Source organism: Salvelinus alpinus, chromosome 31 (genome assembly GCF_045679555.1).
Source record: "Salvelinus alpinus chromosome 31, SLU_Salpinus.1, whole genome shotgun sequence".
In the NCBI taxonomy this organism is placed as follows: Eukaryota; Metazoa; Chordata; class Actinopteri; order Salmoniformes; family Salmonidae; genus Salvelinus; species Salvelinus alpinus.
This window is the reverse complement of record NC_092116.1, coordinates 23,630,003-23,651,867: the sequence shown is the minus strand read 5'-3', so window position 1 is coordinate 23,651,867 and position 21,865 is coordinate 23,630,003. Positions and strand designations below refer to the sequence as shown.

The window sequence follows — 21,865 nt, the reverse complement described above, 5'->3', positions numbered from 1 at the left end:
ACATGGGCCGTTCTTACAGTGTTCTCCCTGTACACCAAGTCAGAATCGTAGGATAAATAATGGGGGCATATAAGCAAACAATGAAAGCTCTTACAATATTCAATGATTACATTTCTCTAAAACAGGTTATAGGCTACATGTGCACCACCAAGTCAGAACAGAATGTGAAATTAAGAGGGGGAAATAGACCAAATTATTAGGGTGAGGCACATGGGCTACTAACAGCTTACTACACAACATACAATATAATAATTGATATTATAACCATCATATTGAAGTAAACTTGGAGTCACGAGATGATATGGTGTGTGGTCCTCCCACTATGACTCATGAAACCATGCAGTTTATTAGGCTACAGATGAAATAAGTTATGAACTTAATAGGGTGGGGAAAGTGGACAGTGATGGGCTTGATGCTCCTTTCCAATAAATATCAAGCGTCTTATTCTGGTGACTTGATGATCGACGTTTGACAAATGAAAATATTCTCTCTCTTATCCATAATAATCTCATGATGTAGACTACCAGCACAGCCTACCTGCACAGCATCTGCCACCTGTTGGCTAGAATGCACGTGCCCAGATCAGAGGAGGCACATTTTCTATTCAACTCAACAGTTTCTGTGACAAAACTATCAGTAGAGTAAAGAAAAGAAAAATGCCATGGAAACACATTGACTCTTTAGATTTTTATTCATTACATGAAAACCTAAGCGAAAAAGTACATTTTGTGTGCACTACGTCATCACACATTGATTTTTATCTACAACAAGTCCGTTGGGTGGAAACACCACTGATGGGAAAATGCGCATATTGTCTTTATGCGGATTGTTGAATATTCGCATGAAAATCTGTGCGCCGATTGGATGGAAAACGAGCTAATTATACAAAAAAAGGCATTGACGGCTTATCAGAGTGCTGACTTAGGATCAGTTTTGCCATTTGGATGAGAATAAATACGACTGTATGGACAGATCCTAGATCAGCACTCCTACTATGAGACACTTTGTGGATATGGGCCCAGCCGCGCAGTCCAAGTGGTCTTCACTCTCACAGAGCAATTCACTCCAGACTCCACTATAACCTGCAACAGCTGGACCTTCTCCATTATCTTCTCTGACTTTTTATTAGAGATATCTTTCATGATTCATTACTTTCACCATGACTTAACTCGTTTCAGGTCATCAACTGAAGACAATTATAGATATTCAGTCATTGCTGTATGATTCTATTCAAAGTGATATTGTTCAGTAAGGCACAGAACACTGATTGGCAAAATCACATTAACACATCTCAGCAGTTCAAAATGTCAGAATTACATATTTAAACCGAACGAAGGCCTACAACGCCCACTTGGCACAATCTCCTCCAACACCCATAACCTCTCTAGCCTGAGTGCCAGTCTGTTTGTGCTATCATTGCAACTCCTTGTCACTCACTGTCATGTTTTGCTTGACAATGAGCATTGGAGTTGGTAAGAGCACAAACAGATCTGGGTCCAGGCTATAATCTCTCCCCTCTTCTCACTAACTTCAAACCAAGATGGCCGTTTGACGGTGACTTATTTCTTGGTTCCTGGATGTTCACCCTGTTCATCTTGTACTGTGACATACTGCTGAAGATCTGGTCTGGCGAGAGGTTGATGCGTCGTACATTGAGGTCGGAGGCGAACGCTCGTGCTTTCTGGTAGAAGAAGAGGGACAGTTCCCGATCAACCAGGAAGTTGTGGTAGATGGTAGCCAATCGGGTGCAGAGCTGGAGTTGGGACTTCTTGTTGCCGATGTCCATGGCTGCAGCAAGTGCTAGGTGGTAGTAACCTGCGGCGTCATACGGGTCCTACGGGTCAAAGGTGAAAAGTTAGGGGTTAGAGGTAAGGTTGGTTCGGGTCAGTGGAGAAACCGTTTTGGTTTGGTCCATGTAAATCAAGCGTTATATAGCCATAATGAAATGGAAATTCATGTATATGTTTCTGTATGCCTTTGAGGGTTGGCATCAACTCCATCTTGACACAGAGTGCAATTCAAAGAGTGCAATTCAAAGTTGAACTTTTGGGATCAAATTTCTATTTCTTATAGATATGTATTTAAAACCTGAAAAAACAACAAACAGCCAAGTCATGAATTCCATTGATTGATTGATTGATTTGATTACCTTCAGGTCATAGAATATAATGTCCCCCAGCGTCCGATACACCCTGACATAGTACAGGGTTTCCTCATCAAACTCCAGGGGCGTGGGGCAGAGGGAGAGGGCCTTCAGGTAGTAGTGTTCAGCCAGCTCAAACTGACCCAGACAGTGGTACAAAGTAGCCAGGCGGTGGAACGCCACACGCTCGTTCAGACGGTTTCCTATATGAAGTACAACCATGGTTTCATTAGTTAGTATTTCTTCACAGAAAGAGCTATAGCCATGGTGCACTTGTTTCTACTTTCTGGCACGGATTCTTCTGATGGCAGCTTTTTGTTGTTGTTGTTGTTGTAATAATAACTGTGATGTGGTTGTTTTTTCCTGCCAAACCTTCCTGGAATGCACTGACTGTAATTCACTCTGGATAAGAGCATCTGCGATATGTAAATACATATTTCTATTGGGAAATACAAGTAAGGACTGGGTCTGTGCTAAGCAAGGTCTGACCTCTTTTGGCCATAGCTAGAACACCCAGGCTCTGTTGTGTGTCCTACCCAGTTTAACACTGATGTCCAGGGCGGTCTGGGCGTACTCAACAGCCTCTCCATACAGCTTCATCTGCAGCAGCAGCTCCACCAGCTTGTTAGACAGTCTCAGTCTGACCTCTGTACTGCTGGTTTTCACCGCGATGGGCAGGGCACGTTCCTAACACACACACACACACACACACACACACACACACACACACACACACACACACGAGGTGGGTCACACACATACACCACCTCTGTCCTACCCCATAGAAGCAGTGTGTGCGTCTGTGTCCTACCTCATAGAAGCAGACAGCCTTCTCTCTCTCCGTTGAGCTGTTGAAGAAGACGTCCCCTGCCGCCTCCAGCAGCTGTAGGATGAAGTGTGTGTCTCCCGTACTCACACCCACATCTTGGGCCACCTGGGAGGAAATACAAGAGGTAACGTGTCAATGTAAGTCTGAGTGAATGCTGTGTGCACTGTGCTATAGAATAGAATAGGTTCTGACCTGTAAATAAAGGTCCACCAGTTCAGTCTGGCCCAGCAGGTGGTATATCTTCCCAGCCTGTAACCAGGCGTAAGCCTCCTTCTCCCTCCGGCCCAGGTCTATGAAGATACCCAGGCTACGCTTGGTGTAGTCTAGAGCAGACCGCCTAGCCCTGGACACAGAGATGGAAAGGATGAGAAATGCTATCATTTGCTGCCAACTAGAGACAGGCACACAGACAAACAGACAGACAGACAGACAGACCTCTCTGTCCCCAGACTAAGGTATAGCTGGCTGATGGTCTCCAACACCTCCCCCTCCTGTCTCCTGTCTCCCCGTGTCACCAGCAGGGCCAGCTGATGTTCGTTGTAGATGATGCACTGGTTCTCATCCGGACACACTGCTCTGTAAAGGTGGCACAAGCGTCGCGTCACGCTCAACTGACCTGGTTAGAGGGGAATACACCATGGAGAGTCGGATTAACAGCATCTTTCTGTTAGCCTACTGAGCTAAAGCCTCGACATTAACCAGAGGAGCTACTTGATAAACATATTTGGGGCAGAAGTGATATATTCGGGTATACTGCAAATGAAATTCATTCCATATGTTCAGTATATAGTAACTTAGTATTTAAACAATCCAATCTTAAATAAATACATTATAGAACTATAGAATGCATAACCGACATTCCATCCTGTGCATATTTTTTCATGTCATTTTAGCAGGGAAATATACACGTATGAAAGATTCTGCATCTCGGTTTCTCACACAAAAACTAACCACAGGCTTGAGAGTATTTCCTTTCCTTGGATCCAATACCAACGTTCTCAGAGGGTCCCCATACCTCCGAATGTTGATTCAGCTGATGGGTAGTGGCGGGAATTGTGTTTGAGCCTGTATGTGAGCCATGTTTTCTGTAGCATTGTGGTGACACTAAGAAATTATGCTTTCAACAAAAAACAAATGAACGTACTGTCTGAGTGGTTGGACTTGATAGCCATGAGTAGAGCCCATTCATAGTAGATCTTTCCTCTGTCCAGGTGTCTCTGGTTCACATAGTACTGTCCCAGCTCCAACAGCACTGTGGTAAAGTTCACCTTGAATAACAAAAGATGACGACAAATGACAAATGTTATAATGTATATTATATAGCTGTTATAAAGGCTTTATGAAAGCATTCATAATGACACCTACAGTAAATTGTAAAGATAACAAATATTACATAGAACTAAATAAATAAATAAAATAGTAACATTTTTGACATAAAAAAATAAAAAGTTGTCCTCCTAATAGGGATGTGTAAAAATAAAAAAGGAATAAAATGAACCTCATGTTCTTGTCCCTCCAGCGCTGACAACATCTCAACAGCTTCTGTTAGATGCTGCTCCGCTAACCTCTGAGGATGAAGAGAAAGGACTGCTAATCCATCTGGAATCCTAATTAAAGTAGCAACATTTCGCTAACTTTCCTCAAAATGAACTGGTTTTCTGAGAAATCCCTGTTGGAATATTCACAGATTCTTTCCAAACAGGATTTCTGGAAAACCTGGGAATTTTGTAATCATAATTCATATATCAAATCAAATGTTATTTGTCACATGCGCCAAATACAACAGGTGTAGACTAAACCATGAAATGCTTACTTACGAGCCCATTACAAACAATGCAGAGTTAAAAAGTTTTAAGAAATTGCTAAATAAAAAAAAAGGAAATAGTAACACAATAAAATAACAATATATTTCTGATCACATACCTTAGCCCCAGCCTTCAGACACAATAACCCCAGGTTAGCTTCTGCTACTGCCCAGTTAGCCCTGTCCTCAAACTCCTCACACACATCAATGGCCGTCTGGTAGCTCTCTGCTGCCCTCCTCAGGTCCCCCATGCTTCGCAAGGCTACACCCCTCATGTTGTGGACCAGTCCTTGAGATGAGATTGTACTTCATTAATCTCTAAGGGGAAATTAGTTAGTCATACTTACAGCAGTAGTAAATAAACTATACAAATACTCACATATTTGTATAATAACACAAACAAGCATTACAAGATATCTACAAAAAAAATACATATGAAGAGGTAAGTTCAACAGTACCTTCCTGTGGGGTAGTGCAATGTTCTGGCATGGAGGCCAGCACTGAGTCGAGGACGTCTAGAGATACCTCTGGTTGTCTGTTACAGATGTGGAGCCATGCTAGCCACACAAGGGCGATGTTTCGTTCAGGAATGCTAGTGGTGCCCGATGATGATGACGGCGCACGATGATGGTCTATGAGAGTGTGCATGGAGCGTACGGCGTGACCTAGCATCCCATGTACCTGAAACAGCTGGGATAGGCAGAGTGTTAGAGCCTGGCTTAGAGCTTGGTCACCAGTGCCACCGACTCCATCTAATCGCCCAGTGAAGGAGAGCGACCGGCTGAGATATGGAGCCACTTGAGCCGGAATGGCAACGTCCTGCTTCCGGATCCCATAGAGTCTGTCTGTGTTCTCCAGAACCAGCCCCGTTCCATTCAGACAATCGGCTAGCCTAGCAGACGGATGCATCGTGGCTCTCCTGGCCGAGCTGACACAGAGGTGGGGGAGGGAGAGCTGGCTGTACAGCCTCCCCAGGCTGAGGTAGCCATGGCTGGGTGCGACGCTCCGGACACCAGGGGGCTCCGCCAAGAGAACCAGAAGCCTCTCCAGGAAGGGAACGGTGTCCGCCGCCTCACCTCGCCTCCAGTGGAGCTTGGCCAAAAGGAAGCATGCTCTGGCTTCTGCCATCTTGTTGTGACTAAGCACCGCCTTCTTCAGGATAAACTTCAGAACTTCTGAGTCTTTCTCCACTGTCGAGACGCAGTAAGGGATGCCCATTAGCAGCGCAGCGATCCGCTCCGACAGAGCCAAGTATTTTTCTGTATTTTTCTGCATGAGATAGATCACCGCTAAATTAGCGTAGATACTAGCTAGCATTAGCATGTCCGTGAAGCCGCCTCGAGGGACGCTAAGGGCCTCCTCGAAGTAGACTCGAGCCTGGGAAAATTTTGATCGTCCTGCGCAGAGCTTCCCCAAAAGGAAACAGAGGCGGCTCTGGGACCAATGGAGACGCTTCTTCCTGGCAGTTTCCCTGGCAACACCTAGATACGCCACCAATTTGTCAACGTCGTCTGAGTGGCCAGTGAAAGTGGCGAGGAGCCGTTCTGGAGTTTGGCCATAGAGGGCGCCAAACTCTGGCTTGTAGTTGCTGCCACCCAGGAAGGATAGAAGAGGAAGGAATTTCTCCTGGTTGGTGGTGGTGCCTTCCTCAACTGGTTGGATGGTGAAGTGAGGCCCGCTGGGTAACGTAGTCTTAGAGGTCTCACTGTGGTCCTCCAGAGTTCCGTTTGTCGTCACAGTTGCATGAGGCACCTTCGATTTCATCTTCCCTTTTAGCAGAATCTCTTCAATCTTCCTCCTCAGTTCTGCTTGTTGGTGAGCGTCCATGTTGCCTTGGGAACCATCTGTAAGACATTAGATGAAGATCATTATTTATGATTTTGTTGACATGTGGGAAGAATCAGAAAAAGGGAATTATTTGAATAGTTTTCCAAGTTGAGAAAAAATACTCAAACCCAATAGTCCATAAGTACAAAGCAAACAATAAATACCCCTCCTTTGAGTTGGTTCATTTGGAGAATCCGGTTGAGCAATCAGATCTGGAATGAAAGGAATAATGAATGAATCAATATTAAAACAGACTGTCTTTACACAGTAAGCAAGTCTAAGAGAGCAATGCAAAAATAAAAACAAGCTGTTCTTGCTGGCAGCTGTTCATCACCAAGAAAATGCCCCTGAGCATTTCCCAATTTCTGTCTCACCAAGTTTGTAGACGTGTCCAACATCATTCTGGTTGATTTTTTTCAGCAAGGCGATTGTCTCCTCTTTAATCTGATCTTCTTTCAGGTTGAAAAACAACCTCTCTTCTTTCTCTAGGAAAATGTCAGACGCCCTAGAATGGAGTTAATAAAACAAAATGTCTACTAATTTCAGACAAGGTAGAATGATAACACTTTCTAAAAGGAACGTGAGGAGCTACTATGTTGGTTTGAACATATAATTCAACATGGCTCTGAAAGCATTGTCCACAGTGTGCCTTTGTACATTTACTGTGATACACCCATAGAGATAAACCAAGTGTGCTATTATTGAGTTGCGCCCCCCTCCTTTCCTCTCAGAACAGCCTCAATTCATCGGGGAACGGACTCTACAAGGTGTCGAAAGCACTCCACAGTGATGCTGGCCCATGTTGACTCCAATGCTTCCCACAGTTGTGTCAAGTTGGCTGGATGTCCTTTGGGTGGTGGACCATTCTGGATACACATAGGAAACTGTTGAGTGTGGAAAACTACACTTGAGTAGCTGATACCATCGAGCTGCATAGTTGCTGGCATACCAATCACCATGTAAGTGTTCTATTTAATTCTATGAATATATCACTACTGTATACATGATGACGCAGTTAATCTGATGCAGTTAACCAGACGGAGTTAAACTTCTTAAGTGTAGGGGGCAGTATTTTCGTTTTTGGCTAAAAAACGTACCCATTTGAAACTGCCTATTTCTCAGCCCCCGAAACTAGAATATGCATATAATTGTCAGATTAGGATAGAAAACACTCTAAAGTTTCCAAAACTGTCAAAATTTTGTCTGTGAGTTTAACAGAACTGATATTGCAGGCTAAAACCTGAGGAAAATCCAATCAGGAAGTGCCTCTGTTTTTGAAACATCTCTGTTCTTATGCATCCCTATCACCCATTTAAAGGGATATCAACCAGATTACTTTTTCTATGGCTTCCCCAAGGCGTCAACAGCCTTTAGACATAGTTTCAGGCTTTTATTTTGAAAAATGAGCGAGAACGATCACATTGCGTAAGTGGATAGGTGGGGGCTCTCAGAGTGAGTTGTGCGCAACAGAGAAAGGCGGCCATTGTTACTCCCGGTCCTATTGAAAAACCAACACTCCCGGTTGATATACACTGCTCAAAAAAATAAAGGGAACACTTAAACAACACAATGTAACTCCAAGTCAATCACACTTCTGTGAAATCAAACTGTCCACTTAGGAAGCAACACTGATTGACAATAAATTTCACATGCTGTTGTGCAAATGGAATAGACAAAAGGTGGAAATTATAGGCAATTAGCAAGACACCCCCAAAAAAGGAGTGATTCTGCAGGTGGTGACCACAGACAACTTCTCAGTTCCTATGCTTCCTGGCTGATGTTTTGGTCACTTTTGAATGCTGGCGGTGCTCTCACTCTAGTGGTAGCATGAGACGGAGTCTACAACCCACACAAGTGGCTCAGGTAGTGCAGTTCATCCAGGATGGCACATCAATGCGAGCTGTGGCAAAAAGGTTTGCTGTGTCTGTCAGCGTAGTGTCCAGAGCATGGAGGCGCTACCAGGAGACAGGCCAGTACATCAGGAGACGTGGAGGAGGCCGTAGGAGGGCAACAACCCAGCAGCAGGACCGCTACCTCCGCCTTTGTGCAAGGAGGTGCACTGCCAGAGCCCTGCAAAATGACCTCCAGCAGGCCACAAATGTGCATGTGTCTGCTCAAACGGTCAGAAACAGACTCCATGAGGGTGGTATGAGGGCCCGACGTCCACAGGTGGGGGTTGTGCTTACAGCCCAGCACCGTGCAGGACGTTTGGCATTTGCCAGAGAACACCAAGATTGGCAAATTCGCCACTGGCGCCCTGTGCTCTTCACAGATGAAAGCAGGTTCACACTGAGCACATGAGCACATGTGACAGACGTGACAGAGTCTGGAGACGCCGTGGAGAATGTTCTGCTGCCTGCAACATCCTCCAGCATGACCGGTTTGGCGGTGGGTCAGTCATGGTGTGGGGTGGCATTTCTTTGTGGGGCCGCACAGCCCTCCATGTGCTCGCCAAAGGTAGCCTGACTGCAATTAGGTACCGAGATGAGATCCTCAGACCCCTTGTGAGACCATATGCTGACATATGCACATTTGTGGCCTGCTGGAGGTCATTTTGCAGGGCTCTGGCAGTGCACCTCCTTGCACAAAGGCGGAGGTAGCGGTCCTGCTGCTGGGTTGTTGCCCTCCTACGGCCTCCTCCACGTCTCCTGATGTACTGGCCTGTCTCCTGGTAGCGCCTCCATTCTCTGGACACTACGCTGACAGACACAGCAAACCTTTTTGCCACAGCTCGCATTGATGTGCCATCCTGGATGAACTGCACTACCTGAGCCACTTGTGCGGGTTGTAGACTCCGTCTCATGCTACCACTAGAGTGAGAGCACCGCCAGCATTCAAAAGTGACCAAAACATCAGCCAGGAAGCATAGGAACTGAGAAGTGGTCTGTGGTCACCACCTGCAGAATCACTCCTTTTTTGGGGGTGTCTTGCTAATTGCCTATAATTTCCACCTTTTGTCTATTCCATTTGCACAACAGCATGTGAAATTTATTGTCAATCAGTGTTGCTTCCTAAGTGGACAGTTTGATTTCATAGAAGTGTGATTGACTTGGAGTTACATTGTGTTGTTTAAGTGTTCCCTTTATTTTTTTGAGCAGTGTATTATCGAATAGATATTTGAAAAACAACCTGAGGATTGTTTATAAAAAACGTTTGACATGTTTCTGTGGACATTATGGATATTATCTGGAACTTTTGTCTGCGTTGTCGTGAACGCTTTTTCCTGTGGATTTCTCAGCATAACGCGCGAAACGAACGGAGGTATTTGGATATAAAAATATCTTTATGGAACAAAAGGAACATTTGTTGTCTAACTGGGAGTCTCGTGAGTGAAAACATCCGAAGATCATCAAAGGTAAACTATTAATTTGATTGCTTTTCTGATTTTCGTGACCAAGTTACCTGATGCTAAGTGTACTTAATGTTTTGTCGAGCGATCGATAAATATACACAAACGCTTGTATTGCTTTCGCTGTAAAGCATAATTTCAAAATCTGAGACGACAGGTGGATTAACAAAAGGCTAAGCTGTGTTTTGCAATATTGCACTTGTGATTTCATGAATATGAATATTTTCTAGTAATATTATTTGACTGTGGCGCTATGCTATTCAGCGTTGCTGATGACAATTATCCCGGATCCGGGATGGGTGGTTCAGAAAGGTTAATCAATATGTAACTCAGCAGAAGGACACACTTACTCACAAAGGCTATCGGCCGGTCTGACCAGTGTTGTCATCACCAATCCCACTTCTCCTGTCCTCTCCAGTCTGCCAGTGAACCACTCGAAGCACGACACCAACAGGCCCACAATGATGATGCGATCACCCTGCTCCAGGCTTAGCTCGTCTGGCCCACCGGCGTCATACTCAACAGTGGCCACGCAGGAGCCAGTGGCTAGCATGGAGAGAGAGAAAGGTGGACAGGAGAGATTAATTAGAATTTTAAAGTAAGTTTTGACTCTAGAATTCCTCCACATAACTCTAATTCTATGAGAAAAAGGAACAGTGAAGCCCTTAGAATTAGGATTGTCAAGTGGAATTCAAACAAGGTTCTTCTTACCAAACTGGCAGGGGAAATCACATGCTGGCTTGCCACTGCCAACTAAGATGTTCTCCCCACATGATTTGAGGAACCATCTATAGGGCGGAAACAGGAACGAAATATGCGAATAAAAAGGTGAAACTTGGAAAATTAGCAGTATGCTTCTTCTTCTGTATTGACTAAGAATGAAATAGCTAAGTATACACTAGGCAAAGTACTGACTGGTGGAAGGGGATGACGGGCTCCAGGGCTGGTTTGGGTTTGGTCCCCCGGGCTCCATCCCCCAGGGAGAGTACGGTCCACCCCGAGCCCAGGAACGGGGGCTCAAACAGGGCGATGTCCCCCTGCTCCAGGTAGAGGTCTCTACCAGAGGTGGAGCTGTCGAACATCTGGGTGGAGCTGCAGCTGGCGAACAAGGAACCTGACAGAAGGGGAGATTTGTCATACTTTATTTGTGGGTATAACTAAATAACAAATAATTTGTAGCATTGTAATTAAGAGTATAACATGTATAACATATCATAACAGCATAACATGGATACTCAATGTTAATTTGATCTGTATGTGCTGACTTATCAAATTAAGTGCTTCTGTATATTCTGAATACACCATTCTGAATACACCATCTGAATGTGGGTACCAAAAGCTGTCGAAGTCAGATATTTTAATCTGTGAGTCACTGGGCGAGTTACCCTCTTGCATGAGGATGCCTTTGTACATGAGGTTGAGAGTCTCCTCTTGGATAGAGATCTCTATTGCAAAGTACTCCTGGTCCAGAGAACTCAACCAGAAGTCCTGGTCCAACAGCAGGTTCTCCATGCACTGGCCCAGAAAGCCTGGGGAACAGAGGTCAAAGGTCAGATGTCAATATGTCAGAGGTCAGTCAGAACTCCTGGTCTATAAGTAGTTTATGTATTGATTTCAATCTGAGATATAAAATCAGTTACTTTGTTATTTCAAACCCGAACCTGTTCAGGCCCGGGTCGGGTCTCGGGTATATCGGGTCCACCCGAACCTGTTCAGGCCCGGGTCGGGTCTCGGGTATATCGGGTCCACCCGAACCCGTGAAGAACTCTACTTTGTTTGGTATTTATTAGGATCTCCATTAGCCGCTGCAAAAGCATTAACTACTCTTCCTGGGGTCCTCATGAAACAATACATAGTGCAGAACATTATTAGTCAAGGACTGAAATACATACATTTAAAACGTGACACATAGCCTATGTCATGACTGTCCTGTGAGGATCCAAATAGGTCAGATCAGCTTTGCAATAAATAACAATAAATAAAACATTCAGAAATCTTTCTCTAAATTACCTCAAGGAATGTACTTTGTTTTAAGAAGACTTTTCGGGCCAAAAGTCTAACACGTTCAAAAGCAACTACTAGAACAATATTTCTAACATAGAATGTGGGGAATTGTCAGAGGCGACCTAAAAGAACACTAATTTCGGTTTGGTTGTTATTTTGTGATGTCATTAAAAATATTATAAAGGAAACACTGTAACTTGGAAAGTATACATACGACATGTACAAACTTTCCATCCTCTGCGTTGTGCATGCTATATGAAAAATGAGTGTTTTGTTGAGAGGGATGTGATTTTAGAAACTAAGAGGAAATTGTTTCTATAACTGTGCACATATCTTTTGACCATGATAGCTTGCTATCTAGGGTTAGACCCAGCAGTTTAGTCTCCTCAACTTGCTCAATAGCCACAATATTCAATAATAGATCCAGATGAGGTTTAGTGTTGAGCGAGTGATTTGTCCCAAAAACTATGCTTTTAGTTTTTGAGATATTTAGCACCAGCCTATTGCTAGATACCCATTCTATAACTGACTGGAACTATATGTTAAGTGTCTTATTTATTTTACTGTTACAGGCGACATGTATACTGTTGAGTCGTCAGCGTACAGACACACAGGCTTTATTCAAGGTCAGTGGAAGATCATTTGTAAAAACAGAAAACAATAATGTCCCTAGCCGGCTGCCCTGCGGTACACCACACTGAATTTGCAGAGGCTTCCATTAACGAAGAGAGAGAGGATTCCATTAACAAAAAGCCTCTCTGTTCTATTAGATGGGTAACTCAATCCATAATACAGGCAGAGGATGCAAATCCACTGAAGTCTAACAAAACAACTCACAATCTTCTTACTATCAATTTCTTTCAGCCAATCATCAGTAATTTGTGTCAGTGCCAAGCATGTTGAGTGCCCTTTGTTTTCTGTAAAATAACTTGATCAAACCCAACTTTTCCCCAGAAGTTTGCTAAGCACTTGCAACAGGCTGATTGGTCGCCGATTTGAACCATTTAAACATATATTTTTTTATTTAACTAGTCAGTTAAGAACAAATTCTTATTTACAATGACGGCCTTCCCCGGCCAAAGCCGGACGACGCTGGGCCAATTGTGTGCCGCCCTATGGGACTCCCAATCACGGCCGGATGTGATACAGCCTGGATTCGAACCAGTGACTGTAGTGACGCCTCTTGCATGGAGATGCAGTGCCTTAGACCGCTGCGCCACTCGGGAGGCCATTAAAGGGTGCTCTGCTATATTTGGTTAGAAATGACCTCAGACCCCTCCATGTCTGAGGGCACACAGCATCTTCTAGGCTTAAATTGAAGATGTGGCAAACAGGAGTCACAATGTATTCTGCTACCAACCTCAACAATTGACCATCCAGGTTGTTGGCACCAGGTGATTTGTCCTGATCTATAGATCGCAACAATTCTTCCACCTCTTCCACACCCACTTTGAGGAAGTTGAAACTACAGTGCTTGTCTTTCATTATTTGGTCCATTATGCATGAATATGAAGACTCAGCATTTACTGTTTGCATGTCATACCTAAGTTTGCTAATCTTGTCAACAAAACAGTTATTAAAGTGGTTGGCAATATCAAAGGGTTTTGTTATGAACAAGCCATCTGTCTCAATGAAAAGATGGAGCCGAGTTTGCATTCTTGCCTATAATTGTATTTAAAGTACTCCAGAGCTTTTAACTTTCATTCATCTTTCTTCCATAGTATAGTTTCTTCTTCTTTTTGTTTAGTTACGTGACTTGTCAATTTACTGTATGTTTGCCAGTCTGCTGTGTTGTCAGATTTATTTGCTATTACCTTTGCCTCATCCCTCTCTGCCATACCGTTTTTCAATTCATAATCTATTCATGGGGATTTGACAGATCTAACAGTCAGTTTGTTGATGGGCGCCTGTCAGTAACCGGAAGAAACAGTTTCATAAACGCTTCAAGTGCTGCATCCAGATGTTCCTCATTACACACATCAGACCAACAAATAATTATTCACATCTTCGACACAGGAATCATTGCAAAACCTCTTGTATGATCGTTTATACAAATGTTTAGGTCCAGTCTTTGGAACTTTAGTTTTTCTAGACATGGCTATTATATTATGATCACTACATCTGATGGGTGTGGACACTGCTTTAGAGCAGATTTATGCAGCATCAGTAAAGATGTGATCAATACACATGCATGATTAAGTTTCTGTTCTGTTAGTAAATACCCTGGTAGGTTGACTGATGACTTGAACCAGATTGCAGGCACTACATTTTGGAGCTTATTTTTGAGTGGGCAGCTTGATGACAACCAGTCAATATTTAGGTCACCCAGAAAATATACCTTTCTGTTGATATCACATAAATTAACCAACATTTCACACATATAGTCCAAATACTGACTTTTAACACTTGGTGGACTATAGCAACTTCCTACAATAATAGGCTTTGGTGAGGCAGATTAACCTGTAGCCATATTACTTCAACATCACCGGACATGAGATCCTCTCTCAGCCTTACAGGAATATGACTCTGGACATACAGTGCATTCGGAAACTATTCAGCCCCTTTTTACACATTTTGTTACATTACAGCCTTATTCTACAATTTATTTAATTGTTTTTTCCCCCCTCCTCAATCTACACACAATACCTGATGATGACAAAGCAAAACCAGGTTTAGACATTTTTGCAAATGTATAAAAAAAAGTGAAATATTACATTCACATAAGTATTCAGACCTTTTACTCAGTACTTTGTTGAAGCACCTTTGGCAGCGATTACAGCCTCAAGTCTTCTTGGGTATGACTCTACAAGCTTGGCACACCTGTATTTGGGGAGTTTCTTCCATTCTTCTCTGCAGATCCTCTCAAGCTGTCAGGTTGGATGGGGAGCATCGCTGCACAGCTATTTTCAGGTCTCTCCAGAGATGTTCGATTTGGTTCAAGTCCGGGCTCTAGCTGGCCCACTCAAGGACATTCAGAGACTTGTCCCAAAGCCACTCCTGTGGTGGCTTGGCTGTGTGCTTAGGGTCGTTGTCCTGTTGGAAGGTGAACCTTCACCCCAGTCGGAGGTCCTGAGCACTCTAGAGCAGGTTTTCATCAAGGATCTTTCTGTACTTTGCTCCGTTCATCTTTCCCTCCATCATGACTAGTCTCCCAGTCCCTGCCGCTGAAAAACATCCCCACAGCATGATGCTGCCACCACAATGCTTCACCGTAGGGGTGGTGCCAGGTTTCCTCAAGACGTGACGCTTGGCATTCAGGCCAAAGTGTTCAATCTTGGTTTCATCAGACCAAATAATCTTGTTTCTCATGGTCTGAGTGTCTATAGGTGCCTTTTGGCAAACTCCAAGCGGGTTGTCATGTGCATTTTACTGAGCAGTGGCTTCCGTCTGGCCACTACCATAAAGGCCTGATTAGTGGAGTGCTGTAGGGATGGTTGTCCTTCTGGAAGGTTCTCCCATCTTCAAAGAGGAGCTATGGGGCTCTGTCAGAATGACCATCGGGTTCTTGGTCACCTCCCTGACCAAGGCCCTTCTCCCCGATTGCTCAGTTTGGCTAGGCGGCCAGCTCTAGGAAGAATCTTGGTGGTTCCAAACTTCCTCCATTTAAGAATGATGAGGCCATTGTGTTCTTGGGGACCTTCAATACTGCAGAATTTTTTGTACCGTTCCCCAGATAACGACACAATCCTGTCTTGGAGCTAATGGCTTGGTTTTTGCTCTGACATGCACTGTCAACTGTGGAACGTTATATAGACAGGTGTGTGCCTTTCCAAATCGTGCCCAATCAATTGAATTTACCACAGGTGGACTCCGATCAAGTTGTTGAAACATCTCAAGGATGATCAATGCAAACAGGATGCACCCGAGCACAATTGAGTCTCATAGCAAAGGGTCTGAATACTTATGTAAATGTAATATTTCAGTTCTTTTTTTTATACATTTGCAAAACTTTCTAAAAACAAGTTTTTGCTTTGTCATTATGGGATATTGCGTGTAGATTTATGAGGAAAAAAACAATTTAATCAATTTTGGAATAAGGCTGTAATGTAACAAAATGTGGAAAAAGTCAAGGGGTCTGAATACTTTCCAAATGCACTGTACATGGCAACACCTCCATATGCATTTCTATCTTTCCTATATATTCTATAACCATGTATGTTAAGTTAGGATTCAGAACTTGCGTATCATTCATGTAAATAAAAACCCCATACTATATCTAGAACTTCTTATACTAGACGACATTACCCATTGTGTAATACGTGGTGAACCTCCATATCTCTTCAAATGTTTTGAATGTGACAAATATGGCGTTTTCTTCACAGTTGATGGAAACGAGCCGAGCTGATAGTTCCTAAAAGTACAGGAGAACAGAGAAGAGTTCTAAATGTACATGATTTCTCACAAACTACTGTATAAAGCAATGTAATCTGTTAATAAGGTACTAAACTCAATAAGAACAAATACAACCTGATAACACAACCACTTCAAATGCAAAACTGGTGATATGACCATACACAATGCATTCATTCTTTTCACTATAACTTTACAGACTTGCGATAATTCCACAAAAGCTGTGACAAAGCATTGACAAAATGGGGTGTGACTGTGCTGAGTACAGTATCATAGCAAATGCATTTTAGCAGCATATATAGATTACAGGAGTACATATAGATTACAGCTGTACATAAAGATTACATGAAAATTACATAGGTTAACGTTTATTGTCCTGAATCTTTCCCTAGAGGCAGAACTGAGCGATTTCCACTAAATGGGCCAACTACAAAGTCAAAATTGTCTATATCGTAGTTCAAGAAAACAAAAATGATATTTTGTGTCTTAATTTAAGGTTAATATCAGATTTTATGACTTTGTGGCTATGCTAGCTACTGACCACTCTGCAGCGATGCCTCCAGGTCAAGATTTCTGACAATAAATGCCAACCTGCGACAAGACTAACCTGGATACATAAAGGTTAATAGAGTGTTATACCATGAAGAGAGCGTTGACCTCCATGCTGTCGGCCTCCAGGAGGCGGAGTTTCCCCCGCAGCACTTCCTGTGACCCCTCGTCTGCAGGAAGCTTGTCCGGCCCCTCCACCATGGCCAACAGCATGGGCAGCGCTGGAAACACACACATTAAAATCACCATTACAGTCTATGACAAGCTGAGTATGGGCAATCCTTCTCTAGTTAATGTTTTGTAGGAGAGAAGAGGTGACAGAGATACTCTGGTGACTTCGTAATAAAACAATAGTGCCATTTATCAAAACACCACGTAGAAGTAATTCACTTCCACATTCCAAAAGCAGTTCAAAAGTGTAGTTTGAGGTTTGTCATAGTTAAAGACTAAAAACGACTCAGAACAAAAATTTCAATATCCTGACAGGTACAGTACTAATACTGTATCCTCAACTTTGCTTTACTTCCTGTTTCTTTATTAACCAAAGTCCATTTTGGACACAATCATCTCACCACTTACAGAAAAACCACATGATTTCACATGTGGGAAATCACACGATTTCACATGTGAAATTGAATGTGAAATCATGTGTTTTTGGAACACTTGATCACGTTTTCACATGTGTAGTTCCATGTTACCACGTTGCTTTACATGTTGTCTCGTGTTATCATATTAACGTCACATACGATCACGTGATCACATGTGTAGTTCCATGTTATCACGTTGCTTTACATGTCTCGTGTTATCATATTAACTTCACATACGATCACGTGATCACATGTGTAGTTCCATGTTATCACGTTGCTTTACATGTCTCGTGTTATCATATTAACTTCACATACGATCACGTGATCACATGAAAACGTGTGTTTTTGGAACCCTTAATATGTGTCTACATGAAATTCATGTTGTTTTTCAGTAATGGACTGGTCTGGTGACACTGTGATTGACAGTGAATGACCCACAGAGATTAATCAATGACTTCAAAGTGGCTTTCTCAAGTCCAAGGTACAAGAATCATAGTTCAAATTCACTGTCAAATACATGATTTTTCCATAATGAGAAGTGAATTTCCAGCCTGGTCCCAGATCTGTTTGTGCTGTCTTGCCATTTCCTATGGTCCCTGTCACACCAAATGTAACAATAACCATAGGAGTTAGCAAAACAGCACAAACCGATCTGGGAACCAGGCTAGTGAGTTCTAGTTTAATAGCATACAGGCTACTGCTTTTGTGAGACAAGAGAAGAAAGAGTGCAGAACACACTATAACTGCAGTAAGTTGTTTATGGGTACACTAAAAACCACAGTAGGAATATACAAAATATAAAAACTGTTTCCTACTGAAGAAACATGAAACCCATAACTTATATGATTGTAATATGACCCAATGTCAACTCGCCTTTTTAATGGTTGACTGAGTCTGCAGTCATAGCGTGGGTCAAATCACTACAGCAGTGCTCAGTGTGTTGCTCTCAACCTAGCCTGGTCCCAGATCTGTCTCCATTGCTCTCATTATTGAGTGACAGGGAGTTGGCATGATAGCACAAACAGGCTGGCACTCAGGCTACTCACCTCAGACTACTATGTTGATACTGGAAGCATGAGGCTGTATGAAATAGCATGATGGTTCGTAGCAGAATGTGTCATTCAAAACCCACAGTTGAATCTTAGAGCTCATAATGGCAAGAGAGAGTTAAACCCATAAACCATAACTTTACTCCAACTACCACAGCCAAACCCCAAACTCTCTCCCCTTCTTTTGGGAATACTGTGGTTGGAACCTTCAAGAAATTCCATTCCGTTAAATTCTGAGTTTCCACAATGAGAATGAAGTGTCTGATATACATGCATTGGACGATTGAAAATGGAAATCCCCCTTTCACTGAAAGGTGTCATATATCTGGGTCTGTATTAATACAGTGTTTCAGGGTATGATCTAGGATCAGTTTAGCCTTGTAGATCATAATGAATAAGATTACATGGACCGGTGGGAACTGATTCTAGATCAGCCCTGTAGAGTAGATACACAGTTATTAGTTAGTCACCTGTTGGGAAGCCGTCTTCGGATGTGCCTGCTCCTCTGGAGCTGGAGCGCTCTGCAATAAACAGACATGTTCATTTAATACTGAACACAGTGTGTATGCTACTTTGAGCGATTGTAAGAAGTAGGTAAACAAAATAACCTACAAATTAAAGGTGACATGCCCAAAAGTTCTTTATGGGCCTTTTGGCTAGTGGTTGACATGTCTTTTATGTGTTTATTATGACAAGAGCAGGAAAACATATGATCCCTAGTCCTGTTTGTGCTGTTTCCTGTGTGTGCTATCGCTTACACACACCACACAGAGGGAGACAGGAGGAATCTGTCACGTTCTGATTTCATAACAGTGTCCCCAACTAAACAAGAAGGAAGAATTGAGAGAAAGGGGGCAGGGTCACAAAACAGACCACCATAGATAGAACTGAAACAATGAACAAGTTGTCAAATAACCCTCATTTAAACTGAGCTTGTAAGACTAGCACAGACAGTGTCACCAGCAAAGCACCCCCACACAATAACACCTCCTCCATGCTTTACCGTGGGATATACACATGCAGAGATAATCCGTTCACCCACACTGCGTCTCACAAAGACATGGCGGTTGAAACCAAAAATCTAAAATTTGGACTCCAGACCAAAGGACAAATTTCCACCAGTCTAATGTCCATTGCTCATGTTTCTTGGCCCAAGCAAGTCTTCTTCTTATTGGTGTCCTTTAGTAGTAGTTTCTTTGCAGCAATTCAACCATGAAGGCCTGATTCACACAGTCCTCTGAACAGTTGATGTTGAGATGTGTCTGTTACTTGAACTCTGTGAAGCATTTATTTGGGCTGCAATTTCTGAGGCTAATAACTCGAATGAACTTTTTTTTAAGTCTGGGTCTTCCTTTCCTGTGGTGTTCCTCATGAGAGCCAGTTTCATCATAGCGCTTGATGGTTTTTGCGACTGCACTTGAAGAAACATTCAAAGTTCTTGAAATTGTCTGGATTGACTGACCTTCATGTCTTAAAGTAATGATGAACTGTCGTTTCTCTTTGTTTATTTGAGCTGTTCTTGACATAATATGGACTTAACCCTTTTGGTACAAGACCATCTTCTGTATACCCCCCCACCTTGTCACATCACAACTGATTGGGTCAAACGCATTAAGAAGGAAAGAAATTCCACAAATTAACAAGGCACACCTGTTAATTGAAATGCATTCCAGGTGACTACCTCATGAAGCTGGTTGAGAGAATGCCAAGAGCATGCAAAGCTGTCATTAAGGCAAAGGGTGGCTATTTGAAGAATCTCAAATATAAAATATATTTTGATTTGTTTAACACTTTTTTGGTTACTACATGATTCCATATGTGTTATTTCATAGTTTTGATGTCTTCACTATTATTCTACAATGTAGAAAATAGTAAAAATAAAGGAAAACCCTTGAACGAGGTGTTCGAAGACTTGACTGGTAGTCCTAAAAACAATATCACTGTATGCTACTACTGCAGAGGCGGATTGTGGATCTGTGTGTCATTTTAATGTTACTTTATGGATCAATGACTCACCCATTTTTCTACTTCTGGTCCCCTTTTTTACCGGATCATGGTTGTGGTCTTCTGCTGAGAGCTCTCTCCGGTAATGGCGCGTGTTAGTGTCCTTACGGTTAACCACCGCCACGGGTTCCACCTCTTGTTCCGCGGTTGACATAATGAATCGAAGTATTTCCTACTTTTTCATGTTGTAGCCCTACTTTAAACTCCCCGAGCGAAGCTGGATATCATGCGCATCTGCACCCTCCTCGCGCCGTGGGCACACTATCCATGGAGTACGTCACAAAAGTTTACTATCACTGTCGAAGAGGGCGTGAGACGTTAAAACCGCTAACTTGGAGATGCCTTGTCGTAGAAGAATATCAATATTGTGTTGTCACTTAATGGTCCATAGAAGCGTTACTTATTCCAAAGTCAGATCTTTGGTGAAAAATCGGTGATTGTCATCCGCTGTTTTGCTTACAGAGGATTTCCCAACTCCATCAGAATTGACCTGTCCTGTGACGTTTGTGCGAAGAAAGTGCAGCTGACTGCAGGGAACAGGTTAATAATCGCTGACTGAACAAATAAAGTTTATTTTCTTAAATCCACCGCGCTGTTCTGTCAACAGAAGGAGTTCCCTGTTATGAATATAGGCCATTGGCTGTGGGAAAGTTGAACTGTTTTCTCAATCCTCAGATACATTTTTCCAGAAGTTTGAGTGCTATGTGTCGTATATAAAACTTTTCCACTTATTTGACCTCATCGTGGCATTCATAATTTCTTGCTATTTCCTATTGGGAAATTGAAAATGCTACACGCAAGCACGCACGTAGCCTACGTGTACGTACATAAACACACAATTGCTTAGACCTTTAATGTAGTCCTTTGTGTAGTCTATTGCACCATTTGACCATTTCCACAGTCAGCTGCTGCGTACACTAAAATAAGTGTCCTTTGCCCAAGCTAACCTCTTGTCACATCCTAGGAAGAGAGTCAGCGCTTCCCTTTCCTCCTCTCTATCAGCCTGGCCTGGAGTTAACACTTAGTCTCGGAGACCAGAGCCCTGTCTATCATGTCCAACTGAATGGAAAGAATGACTCACTATTTCCATTCGAATCTGTTAGAAAAATAAATAAACCTTTTCGCACTATGAAACACCTAAAGATTAGACAATAAGCAAACATAAAAGAACAGAATAATAGCTATTGAATAATATGTATTCAACGTCACACACTATAAAAAAAAAAGCACTTAAATGTACGTTTTTAAAATGACATTCGTAAGCACGTTTCATTGGTGAAAAAGTCGAACATTAGGTTCTGTTTTCCCGGGAAATAAGCTACTGTCAAAATCGAATACATGATAGATATCAATTATGACGTTAGGGTTCC

The 21,865-nt window shown here is 42.7% G+C and overlaps 1 protein-coding gene across 1 annotated transcript; it reads right to left on the bottom strand.

Annotated features, from left to right (window-relative positions):
- Nucleotides 1-672: 672 nt before the first annotated feature.
- LOC139561170 (SH3 domain and tetratricopeptide repeat-containing protein 1-like) lies at nt 673-21,164 on the bottom strand. Its single transcript, XM_071378092.1, has 20 exons — nt 20,508-21,164; nt 18,962-19,012; nt 16,946-17,076; nt 16,202-16,307; nt 11,338-11,481; nt 10,868-11,066; nt 10,664-10,740; nt 10,303-10,498; nt 6,978-7,108; nt 6,768-6,815; nt 5,235-6,620; nt 4,896-5,065; nt 4,471-4,539; nt 4,117-4,240; nt 3,408-3,588; nt 3,165-3,315; nt 2,955-3,077; nt 2,680-2,830; nt 2,150-2,346; nt 673-1,834 (listed from the first exon to the last, which is right to left on the bottom strand). Exons 1-20 carry the CDS (start codon nt 20,647-20,649, stop codon nt 1,502-1,504), a joined length of 4,110 nt encoding a protein of 1,369 aa, XP_071234193.1. The 5' UTR covers nt 20,650-21,164; the 3' UTR covers nt 673-1,501.
- Nucleotides 21,165-21,865: the final 701 nt, after the last annotated feature.